This window comes from Alosa sapidissima, chromosome 1, assembly GCF_018492685.1.
Source record: "Alosa sapidissima isolate fAloSap1 chromosome 1, fAloSap1.pri, whole genome shotgun sequence".
NCBI lineage: Eukaryota > Metazoa > Chordata > Actinopteri > Clupeiformes > Clupeidae > Alosa > Alosa sapidissima.
Genome location: NC_055957.1, coordinates 3,033,109 through 3,045,752, shown reverse-complemented (window position 1 = coordinate 3,045,752; position 12,644 = coordinate 3,033,109). Strand labels below are relative to the sequence as shown.

At 39.1% G+C, this 12,644-nt stretch overlaps 1 protein-coding gene across 3 annotated transcripts in view; it reads right to left on the bottom strand.

The window, feature by feature from the left end:
* si:ch211-266g18.10 (titin) overlaps positions 1–12,644 on the bottom strand; it is a 48,736-nt gene extending 36,092 nt beyond the window's left edge. For 2 of the 3 annotated variants that reach the window (XM_042107584.1, XM_042107591.1), the window contains exons 1-14: positions 12,217–12,644; positions 10,223–10,384; positions 9,958–10,074; positions 9,580–9,684; positions 9,276–9,365; positions 8,917–9,021; positions 6,185–6,298; positions 5,845–5,961; positions 5,350–5,457; positions 5,174–5,203; positions 5,009–5,035; positions 1,759–1,899; positions 143–208; positions 1–58 (exon numbers count right to left, since the gene is read on the bottom strand). The exon at positions 1–58 is cut by the window's left edge and continues 23 nt beyond it. In XM_042107584.1, coding sequence (XP_041963518.1) covers positions 1–58; positions 143–208; positions 1,759–1,899; positions 5,009–5,035; positions 5,174–5,203; positions 5,350–5,457; positions 5,845–5,961; positions 6,185–6,298; positions 8,917–9,021; positions 9,276–9,365; positions 9,580–9,684; positions 9,958–10,074; positions 10,223–10,384; positions 12,217–12,238 — 1,262 coding nt within the window. In that variant the 5' untranslated portion in view covers positions 12,239–12,644. The remainder of the gene's footprint in view (positions 59–142; positions 209–1,758; positions 1,900–5,008; positions 5,036–5,173; positions 5,204–5,349; positions 5,458–5,844; positions 5,962–6,184; positions 6,299–8,916; positions 9,022–9,275; positions 9,366–9,579; positions 9,685–9,957; positions 10,075–10,222; positions 10,385–12,216) is intronic. The other variant, XM_042107600.1, reaches the window with a different exon arrangement.

Sequence of the window (12,644 nt, the reverse complement as noted above, 5' to 3'; positions counted from 1 at the left end):
TGCCTGGCTTCAAGTTTTAACATCACTGCCTGTTTTTCTGCCTTGGAGGCTCTCAGCTCTGTTGAAACAGACGTGCTTGTGAGAGGAATTACACTAACTCGTTATTCCCAGTTTATGCTTATAAGACAAACCTCTAATGTACCTTGAATGACTTTGTATACTTCTTCTCTTGTCTTCTGTTGCTTGGATAGCTTTTCTTGTTCAAGAACTAAAAGAAACGTTCATTAATGAGCTCATGTAGAACCAGACCGAGGCAGAGAAGCTCACAAGACAGGTGTTAGGTTGACACAGACTCAGTTAGTAACTCAGCAAGCAACCACCCATACTGTGTACAATTAGACTGTTTTAAAAAGGTCCTATGATTGTCAGCACAGTAAACTAGTTTTATTTTACTTCACAATGCTAGTAGAACGCTCCATTGACTTGAATGGGATTTTCCAACGTTCTACGGTAAATTATTTTCATGTAATTATCGCTGTCAATGGCAACGGGTTTTGTGCTTCTGGTTTACGTCTTTCATATCACTCCGCAAGTAGTCCGGTCACTTCTTGCATATCACTCCAGTCACTTCTTGCAATGGAACTTCATTCAAAAGTGAAAGCAGACGGTTGATCAACTGTGTTCTAAAGAATATTTGATTCAAGTTCAGCGTGTGTTGCAAACTATTTGTTTCTCAGCATAAGCTATGACGAAACGTTAACAAATAAATGTAAAGAGACATATCATGTGGAGTTTATTTTTTCGTTTTGGCAAGTAGCCGTATATTAAAAATGTTTGGAACGCCGGTCATTATCGGGAAAATAAGTCCCTTCAGGGTGAAGCAAGACCCCGACGCACCCCTGTTCACCCTCGTTGAAACTTATTTTCCAGAACCTTATTTTCCTATTTTACATAGAATATTGAGTAATCCAGTTGTTCACCCAATTGGCATTGATATTGCGGAATTTTGAGGACAGCAATTTTAACAGTGGATGTTGTATTACCATGAACATGTGGTCTTTCGTGGGTAGCACTGGGTAGCTGAACCAACAGCCCTCCATTGCTGCATAGTATTGGCATAGCTGTACATGAATTTAATTGCTAACCGCTCATCACTAGGAACTTGATATAGTGTATATCAAGTACGACAGAAGTCACTCTTACCAGGAATCTAGCACATTACATGATGCAGGCTGCATGCACCATTTCAATTACTGTACATGGGCACTGCATAGCATTTACCATCTCAATGTACAGAGACTCCATTAAATAATCAATCCAGGAAATCCAATCCATAAAGTATCCCTTGGGGATCAATAACGTATCTATCTATCTATCTGGATGAATTATTTTCCCTTTGTAGGATACATAGACAACTTTATACTGACTTCAGTATATGTTTGCTTTTACAGAAGTTCAGTAAGTTAGGTAATTATCTGTTACTTTGGCAATGCCAGTAGAATAGGAAGGGTACAACGCCTCAGCACACAGTATCTAGTGTTAACCCATAATGATAGAGATCAATGGCAGGTTTAAAGCAAAAGGCTGATGTATGTTGATGACATTTTGTTTTACAACATATGCATCTACAGAAGAGTATAACAATAAGCAAGTAATTAGCAAAAGAATGTGATATTAATGTGTCATTCTAATTAGCAAATGTAATGTATAATATGGGATGTAAAGAATGTGATATTAATGTGTCATTCTATTTGAAGCCTGCTTAGTAATCATTCCTCTCCCTCAAGAGATCATACCTGATGTAAATGACATTGATACCTTTTTTAAAGCCTTGGCTTGTCTCCTCAGTGTCATAGTGAAGTCTGTAGCGTCTCAGGTGCGCACTTCTGCCCCTCCTGACTTCGTTGTTATTGTTGTTTTCATCATCGTCAGCTTGGTCCGGGATAGAGGCCTCCTCAACTGGAATAACACCTGCCTCAGTTAGGTTGTCAGAATCGTCAGTAATGTGATTGTCAGCACCGTCAGTGACTGATTTTTTTGTCTGTTCTGTGACGTCTAGAGTAGGGCGATCTTCGTCAGGTAAGCCTGAATCACTCTCTTGTAGCTCAGGTAGACCAATTTCAAGTACAAGATGTGGATATTCTGAATCCCCCACAGTGATCTCAGTGTCATCATCATCATCATCAGAATATTTGCCAACAAGGTCAGACTGAGTCAATTCAAGCTCTGTAGGTTCTAGTTCTTCGTAACCATCCAGAATGTCATCTCCATCCTCAGTTAAGTTAGACTCATCCTCTACATGTTCAGGTAAAGAAATGTCATCATCATCAGATATGTCTGAACCACTGGCATCAGTGTCAGACCAGATATGGTCCTTATCATAATCAGAATATTTGTCAACAAGGTCAGAAAGAGTCCATTCAGATTCAGTAGCTTGCTTGTAATCATCCAGAATGTCATCTTCATCCAATCTTATGTTAGACTCATCCTCTACAAGTTCAGGTACAGTAATGTTATGGGTTACCAGATCTTCAACATCATCTTCAGAGTCATTATCATTATCATATATGTCTGAATCACTGGCATCAGTGTCAGACCAGATAGTGTCCAAATCATAATCATAATATTTGTCAACAAGGTCAGACAGAGTCAATTCAAGCTCTGTAGGTTCTAGTTCTTTGTAATCATCCAGATTTTCATTTCCATCCTCAGTTAAGTTAGACTCATTCTCTACAAGTTCAGGTAAAGAAATGTCAGGGGTTACCAGATCTTCAACATCATCTTCAGAATCATTATCATCGTGAGATATGCCTGAATCACTGACATCAGTGTCAGACCAGATAAAGTTCTCATCATAATCAGAGTCTTTGTCAACAAGGTCAGGTAGTGTAAATTCAAGTTCACTAGGTTCTTTGTAATCATCAAGAATGTCATCTCCATCCTCAGTTATGCTAGAGTCATCCTCTACAGGTTCAAGTACAGAAATGTCTGGGATTAGCCAATCTTCATCATCGTCATCAAATTCTTCATCTTCATCATCCTCAGATATGCCTGAATCACTAGCATCAGTGTTAGACCAGCTAGTGATAGAGTCAGGTGTTTCTTCTTGTTCAAGTTTGTCTAAAGTATGTTCAGTTTCTTCCTCGTCCTCTGATATAGCTAAATGATCATAGTCAACTAGCTCTGGTGCAGCAGTGTCAATTTCATCAATTGCATCAAAAATAAGTTCAATATCCTCTTCAACCTCAGTTGTCTCAGAGTCAACAGGTTGAGAAACAGGTTCAGTATCAAAAGTAAGCTCAATTTCTTCCTCAACTTCAGTTGTCTGAGAATCATCCGTTGGTTGAGAGACAGCTGCGTCAGGCTTATTTTCAGCACCAGCAGATAGCTCAGCTTCATCTTCACTGATTTGAGAATCATCATCATCCTCTTCAGACTCTGCTGTATCTGTGTCTAAACTAACTTCTTCACTGAACTCACTGTCCATAACTTCCTTGGAATCATCAGAGTCTTCCTCTTCCTCAATATCATGTCCATCAGTGTCACTGTAATCAATAACAGCTTCATCAGCCACACCTGTATCATCCACAGCCTCATCAATGTCTTTTTCCTCAGTGGCTTGTTCATCTGTGCTATCTTCCTCATCACTCTCTCCACCATCATCATCATCATCATCTTGACTCTCTTGAGTTGTGTCCTCCTTCTCTGTCTCGGTCATTTCTTTATCTTTGGATACTGCATCAGCGCTGCCAGTGACAGGTGATTCCTCAGTGTCAGAATCTTCATCTGGAGCATCACTGTCTGGTGTCGGTTCCGTGATGACATCAGATTCCTCCTGGAGAACAACCTCCTGTTTCTCAACATGGTCGTCCACTGGTTCTTCATCTTCCAGGAGGGATAGTGGCCATGTTTTTGTGGCTAGCTTCATCTTCATCTTCTCAACCTCCTCTTCTTGTGTTCTCATCATTTCTGCAACTGTTTTTATCTGTTTCGTTACCAACCTCAAACCCATTAAAGTAACATATGATATAATGCACACGTCACAAGTGTGTATAATGCACACGTCACAAGTGATCTAAGTTACAAACATCATGAGTGAATTCAGCCATGGTGAGATATTTAGGAAATGTAAAGGCGTCCGAGTTTAAACAGAACCCATTCCAGTGAATCCAGAAAGGAGCATGCTGCATTCATACAATGGGCTAAATATTGTTTTGTTGTTACATTTGTAACTATTATATTTTATCCTCACATACCTTTTAGACAGATTAATTACTCTAGAAATGTGTTACAGCAGTGAAAAGAAATATTTGAAATCGTTCGAACTCGTTGAACTACCTTACACTTTAGTAAAATCAGTTCATACACTTATGTATATTTTACAATCTGTTGTAATAACATGCATCATTAGCATACCAGGTCATTCGGGGTCTGTTACACTGAGTGGCCAAAGGGCAATGGGCAGATGTGAGATGTGAATGAATGCATACGAATTGGAGAGAAATGCACTTGCAAAACTACCTTTTATTTCAGAAAGACCGCATGCTTCGCACATCTTAAAGAATACACATCCGTTATTTTAAGTTTAATATAGTCTTGCACACGGTACGACAGGACAGCGCCAGACACAAACGGAGCACACATGAGCAAACATGAGTTGAAAATTCAGTGAATGCAAAATCTCAATACAGAAAACAAAATTTTTGTTTTTGCTTTAAACATTCACTTAGGATGAGACAAACAGTGAAAAACACTGAACATATAAGCACATTTTCATTTCAGTCATAAGTAATCCATAGTCACAGTAGATATGAGTGTATTTGTTGGCACGTGCATTTGTTGCTTGCCAGTTGGTCAGGGTATGAGTGAGTTGAGTATTATTTTGTCAGTTGTTTAGTATGTAAAATTTGTCATTTTTCAGATCTATTAGAGCTGGCCACATAAACAAATAATATGTGGTTATGTGTTAGTGGAAAGTATGGTCTCATCTTAAAATAACATTACAATAACATATTTTACGTTTATATACTATATATATTTTACATGATGTGTGTAGGTACAAACAAACCTTTTTCCATTGGAGGCAAAAATTCCCCTGTGAATGATGAACAAGATTATAAACGAGGCTGAATATAAACCCAACAACTTTCAATCAAACTTGTAATAAGTATTATGGATAGGACTTAATATCTGTTTGAATATCTGTTTAATTTCTGAAAATGTGAGTACATACCTTTCCTCCTTGTCATTGGTGGTGTCTCATCTACACCAAATGGGAGAAGATTTGTATTTGTAACTCCACAGAAATCAATAAGAACGAAACACACTACTTTCAAATGTCTCACACAGTGGTCGGTGCTATTAGTAGGGGGAATAATATCAATGGTGAAACATCAGTATCTCTGTCACCTTCGTCCTGCATCAGTACGTTGGACAGATATGACAAAAAGGTGTTCCTCCTATCGGTGATCTCCTCGACTGCATCACTCACAACTTTCATGGGATCAAAGCTTACTTCTAAAATTACCAGAAAAGGTGGACTGAGTTTACAGAACAGCAGTGTTGTTATCGGTGACTGACAGGGAGGCTACGCCAGTCACGTAACTGAGGCGTTCCCTTCGCGGAGCGTCTGCTGCAACAATTAGCTCCATTCTAATCAATGGAACTGGCTACACCAGACGTGCAAGCGGCACATTGTAAAAAATTAGGCCAGTGTCCTGAAAGTATATTTTTACGCTCCGTGAACAGAGCACTTCTGTTACGTGCCTGCTGTAGACTGGGCCTGAGCGTTATAAAGTAATGATAATGCAGTGTCATAGTCCAAATATCGCTGAAACAGTATGAATACTAATGTAGGCTAGCGCTAAAGAAAAAACTATTTTCTTGAGGCAAGCAAGAGTGTACCTTCACCGTCCTCACTGCCCTTGAACATATTTGACACGGAGCCAAAGACATTTTTGTTCAAGTTTGTGATTCCTTCAGTTGCGTATGTGATGACATCCATTGGATATGATACCCATTCTAAAGACAAAATAGCAAGACCCATGATAAGACACAGCATTAGGGTGCAGTAGTAGGAATTTGTTTATATCAAACTTATTTTGCCCTTCATGAGTTTAGTTGCATTAAAACCTGAATAGTATTTTAATGTGCACATTTTCTAGAACTGTGAGATATCGAATTTCCCCTTGGGGATCAATAAAGTAAGTATCTATCTATCTATCTATCTATCTATCTGTCATACCTTTAGGGGCGGCAAGGATGCTTGGCACATAAGCCACACTCCCTACATATTTGATCCCATGGACTGCTCCACTCAAAATCTTCTCAGGATAGTAGGTCACAGCATTGAGTGTTCCTGCAAATAAAAGCATTTTACAGCAAATGTAAAATAAATTAAATTCTTAAGTCAAGTGAAGTTGTATTTAACCAAAAAACAGAAGAAGATGTAGAAATAACAACAGGAATGCAGAAAGGAGGAACATGCATTAACAGAAGTTCTGTTCTGTACAGAAGTTCAGAAGTAGATACTTAGTGTATGCCACATGCTTTACAGTTTTTCTCAGTCGCTTTGGTGCTTTTCTCACGTCACTATTAACATTTGCACAGCAGTTAGTGCAATTCTCAAAACAATTAGTGCAAACTGTAAAACCTAGTGGATGACTTGCAAAAGCACGTCACTTGCTCAAAATGGATAGTCCATTCCTCAAAAGCAGGTATTCATGTCAATGAAACTGTCAGTGTCATCAAAATGAGAAGTCTTGACACCATTGTTTATGAACAATATAGTCAAATGGCTTTGTCATGTTTTCATTATGACAGTTTTCTCAGTGTTTTCCAATGCAAAAAAAAAGGCAGAACTTGGTGACACTACCTGAACATGCTCAAGACAGCACTATACAGTACTTGTACAGCCATTTGAAAACTACAGTAAAGTTACACATTGCTGTAGTTAGGTGAGTAAGTGAGTACAAGACACTGAATGCGTACATTTTTACTGTATGCTCTTTGCAATTCCACAGCATTGTGACAGAATTTGATAACTAGTTCAACAATTTTGTATGTAATGACTCAAGCAATGAAATGAAGACTATTTTATTGGGAACGACTATTCAGCATCCATAAGTATAGTTAATTTTGACTGACATGACATGAGCAAATGATAATGTTAACAAACAGCAGAGAATTGTATGAAAGCAAATGATACATGTCCAAAAGCATTTGCAATTTGTTCAGAGGAAGGAGAAATTGCTACTATGATGTGCACAAATGACTAAATGTTGTGGAGGTTGAACTAATAGTTATGAGAATTTTCATTCTGATCTGAAAGAAGCACCAAAGCGACTGAGAAAAACTGTAACATAAGTAGTTCTGTAGATACTTAGTGTATGCCACATGCATTAACATAAGTAGTTCTGTAGATACTTAGTGTATGCCACATGCATTAACATACGTAGTTCTGTAGATACTTAGTGTATGCCACATGCATTAACATAAGTAGTTCTGTAGATACTTAGTGTATGCCACATGAATAATGTGGCAAACAGTGTATTAATTAATATAACGTTTAATATAAACTACTTCTACTACTCGAAGGACAATGATTGTGCCTGTACACCAGAACAAGCAGTAGGCCAATGTTTTGAGTATGGGTCATTCCACGCCAACTCAGCCACCCATGTACATGACACCTCTTAGATTTTGCTGAAAAGTGGTGAATATATGCCTTATGTTACCAAACAAAGGAATCTGAAGTTTCAGGTCAATATCACAAACGGTTTGCCTGTGGCGTCCATTTGAATTTCGGGTACCACGGCCCTAATTGACACATTAGAATTTCACATTTCATCTTTTGCCATTTTTGGAAGCCCATAACGTCTGTTCTAATAGTGGTAGAAGGCTGGAAACTGGTGTGGTAGAATCAACATTCCTTACTGTTTGGGTGAGAGATGGGTCACCAAAGTCCTAAAAAATGTTGACGGCATGTGTGATTTTTCACTTTTTGGGTGGCCCTAGCATCACAATTAATGATCATATTTATTCTAAACAGGATTATTTGTTATATGTGGGAACCTTGCTCTTGCCAAAATGAATTTGAAGGGTATCGTACCACTGGTGGGAGTTTCATGGGGGTCCAAAAACCCTCTCCGGCAGAGGTGACTCTCTTGGAACCCCATATTTGGACCCCCAAATGACCATGTGGGTACTTGATGATCCTAACGGGATTTATACCAGACAAAGATACATATTTGTTCTTTCTTTTAATGAAATAAAATTGTTGACTATGAAGCTCCATAATATGAATTTTATTCTTCATAATGCACCATTTTGGACATTGTTTCCAGAAGTCTGGAATGTAGATCAGGGAGAATTTAGTGATGATAAAGCATGAAAATAGTGGAAATAACTTAGTATTATGCTCAGTGATGGCAAACAATTAAATACTGAGACTTGGGACTTTGGTGACCCATCTCTCACCCAAACAGTAAGGAATATTGATTCTGCCTCCAGAATTGTGTAGTACAGGCTACAATGAACTACCACACCAGTTTCCAGCCCTCTACCACTATTAGAACAGACGTTATGGGCTTCCAAAAATGCCAAAAGATGAAATGTGAAATTCCAATGTGTCAATTTGGGCCGTGGCACCCGAAATTGAAATGGACGCCACAGGCAAACCGTTTGTGATATTGACCTGAAACTTCAGATTCCTTTGTTTGGTAACATAAGGCATATATTCACCGCTTTTCAGCAAAATCTGAGAGGTGTCATGTACATGATACCCCAATATTGGCTGTTTTCACATGGAATGACCCGTATGGCAGTACGTTAGGAGAATGACCACAAATTCATACACCATAGAAAACACACAAACAAAACACACACAACACCACAGAATGCACATCGATAATCTCCTCAGAGCAAGTTTCGTTAGTTGCGTAGATGTTAAGAACATGTGTTGCTTAGAGGAGTTACCTTCGAAGATGTCAAAGAAGAAGACAACAGCGGTCTTCATTCCATCTCGTATGGTCTCCATTACTGCACCACCGGACTGCAGAGTAGCCAGGCTGAGAGGGCTCTCTGGACATATCAGGCAACGCATGAAGCATTGTTAGAGGTGTCAAGGGAAACAATAATTTTCCAAACGCTTATACAAAGAAAAAAAACAATCTAGATCTTACTCTGTCCTGCTATACACAGTGTGTGTGTGTGTGTGTGTGTGTGTGTGTGTCTGTCTGTCTGTCTGTCTCTGTCTGTCTGTCTGTCTGTCTGTCTGTCTGCTGTGTGTATGTGAGTATGTTTGTGTTTCAGATTCAGTTAGAACAGTAAAATACCTTTAGGTGCCATGCTTGTCACGTATTTGATTGCATGCGCTGTTTCAGTTAATATCTTGTCTGAATAGTATGTCACTGCATGTATTGTATCTGAAAAAGTAAAAAAATTAAGATCACAAGATATGATAATGTTGAACAATAAGATACCTCTGATGTGCATAACCCTTTTAGCTCAGATTATACAACAAACAATATTTCATAATTCAAATAAATCAATAATCCTGCATCCTCTTTTAAATCAATCTTGTCATTTCTGATCAGTCAGCTAATGTATATAGTATGTTTGTTGCTAAAATGGGATTACCTTCAAAGATGTCAAAAACGGTGACCACAGCCCCCTTCATGCCCTCTCGTAGGCCCTCCATCAGTAGACCACCAGACTTTAGGAATTCCAAGTTTCGTATATTCTCTAGAGATTGAGGCGAGAGAGAGAAAAAAGAATACTTCATATTAGATAACACTTTTTCATGTTATTAACAATTGTGATATAGTATCTTACTGCTCATTATACTATAGTGTGCATAATATTATAGTTACACTGCATCAAAGGCTATGCCTATGTAACATACATGTGTGTGGTAATATATCAAGGCTGTTGTTCATCACTTGAGATGCAGGGGAATGGTATCATATGCAGATGAATGTACTGTAATATAAGACACAGTAGAACACTGGTCGTTACCTGGAGCGTTGTACACAGCGTCAGACACCTGGGCTGCCAGCTTGCCTGTACCGTAACTGATCCCCTCTGCAGCCATGTTGGCTGCCGCCAGGGGATTCGTGCTTACTTCTTGAAAAGCTGTTATCACATTCCCAACAAAACAAAACAAACAAACAAACAAACAAACAAACAAACAGTCAAACAGTCAAAGTTTGTTTTTAAAGTAAGTCAAGTGGACTGCAGTGTTGTTGATTGTGTGTTGATGCCATGTTCGTGCCAAACTCACCGGCTATTTGGTTGTCATCAACAAAGTCAAACAGATACAGGCCAGCAGCAGACCAGGACAGGACCAGGGCAATGATGATGACCAACTGGACTGGCCTGCTGAGGTTTCTCAGGAAGCCATTGCCCTGGGCAGAGGGTTGGTGTATAGACTCCACTTCTGCACCTGGGAATCACAGGTAATGGATAAAGTATTTCTTCTACCTCTACACGCACACACATACAGTACAGTACGCATGCACACACATACTGTACACGTATACACACGCACGCACACATGCGCACATACACACATGCACACACGCACACACGCACACATGCACACATACACACACGCACACACATACACATGCACACACATACACACACACACCAACATGCAAACATACACACACACACACACACACACACACACACACATGCACACACAAACACACACGCACACATACTGTATACACGCACAAACACAAGCACACGCAAGCACACACACACACACTCCAACATACACACACACACAAACACACACACACACACACACAGAATCCTTTCACTATGTTTTTATTTCTTAAGAATGGATTTTGAATTTTGAGGATAAAATCATTTGATTCCCCCTTAACTGATGAAATGACACCATAAATAGCAAGTTTTAACATCTAAAGAGCATGACACACCCCTGGGCACTGTTCTATTGCGGGTGTGTAAGTACAACTGTAGGAACACACTTCAGTACAGTACAGAATAATTAGCAAAGGCGAAGAGTCATCATTATTTTTTAATCATGGGCAAAGGCTAATACACAATTTCAGGAGAACAGCTGATGGAAGTCTGTGACCACATTATGTAAGGGCACATTATAGATTAAGAGCTAAAACTTGACCTTGTTTCAAGGAGAAATTAAACTGATAGAAATAGACTAAATTAGAAATAAGTCTTATAATAGTTCCATATTCCATTGCGCTTTGTACTCAACAGTATCAGTTCCAATGCACAGTCACTATACGTCTGTGCTGTCACTGTATTTTCCATAGGCATACATTAGTATCAGGTGACAACTACAGTGCTTCCACGACAATCATCCTAGTTGGTTAAAATTATAAACAAAGCTCACTCTAAACATCGGTCTGTTGAGCCCAAGCTCTTTTAAACAGTTAATTTTCCCTTTTAATTATGTAATTATATGAGACCTTATTGCGTTACACCACAGTGGACCAGAGCTAAAATTGGCTGCCAGTGGAAAATTGTATGTCAATACTCTGTTAAGTGCAGAACAGGTGCTGGTAGATCCTCTAGGAACAGACCCATAACGCTCACTGTTCTGGTTCCTCAATGCCACCATATTCACATACAGCGTAAAAATCCAAAATCAAGTTCACAGAACTCCATAAATAATAAGTGAACTCAATCCAAGTGCTGAGTAGACAGTTCCCTTGGACATGGCGTTCTATTTACTTCCCATACTGAAAATAAGGTGAACCAATACGCCGGTCCACCTGACAAGCACAGCAATGGACCATTTAATCACTTGAACGTCAGAAGGCACTGTTTACATTGGTTGAAACATATCACTACATACTGCCTGTACTACACATTTCTGACATACTCTATCTTTGGCTCAGACAGAATCTGGCCAATCAATGATTTATTCTTCAATATTTCTGATAATAAACCTTACGTTTTTAATCACAAAGTGTTCACATTATCAACAAATAATGTAAAGATATGTTACCAATATTATTTGTCCTGTATTTTATACTTTTAGTCTGTTCTAACAACACCAGTTTTATGGAGTGGAATCCGAGCCTCTGTAACTCAGTAGCCCTCAATAACTTTTCAGTTCCTGAAACTTTTTGCAATCAAGCTTTATGAGAACTTGGCAAATCTTTTAAGTGTGAGATTCCATGCTCTTTGACATTGACTCTTAGCCTTCGCTACTGTCATGACAGGAAGGCTTCAACACTGCCAAAACTCTTTGGCATTAAACAAATTAGAAAGCTGTACCTTGTGGTTCATCCTCAGCCATGGTGAAATGAAGGTGACTTCAGCTGAAACTCCACAGATCAGGGAAGTGTAGCCAGGTTTCTCTTTGATCTTGTTGTTGTTGTTGTTGTTGTTGTCGTCTTTCTTTTAAATCCTTTTTAAACACCACTTGTCAAATTGTTGTTGCCCGTGCGCGTCCGCCATATAATCCAACAAGGTTGAACATTATTTTTTTGCTAAATCATTGGCGTGGTGGGGCTTAGAAAATAGGTGGAAGTTTCAGCGTGGCTGGTCTCTTTGCATAGCAGAAGGGAGTCTATGGGGAATGGGATTGACGGAGAGTAGATACAGGGTGAGAGAGACGCTAAGGGGCTCGGGGACAGAGGGGGCAGCAGATATGTGCTAACTCTTTAGCCAATATTATTTGCGCCTCACATGGTAATAGGTCA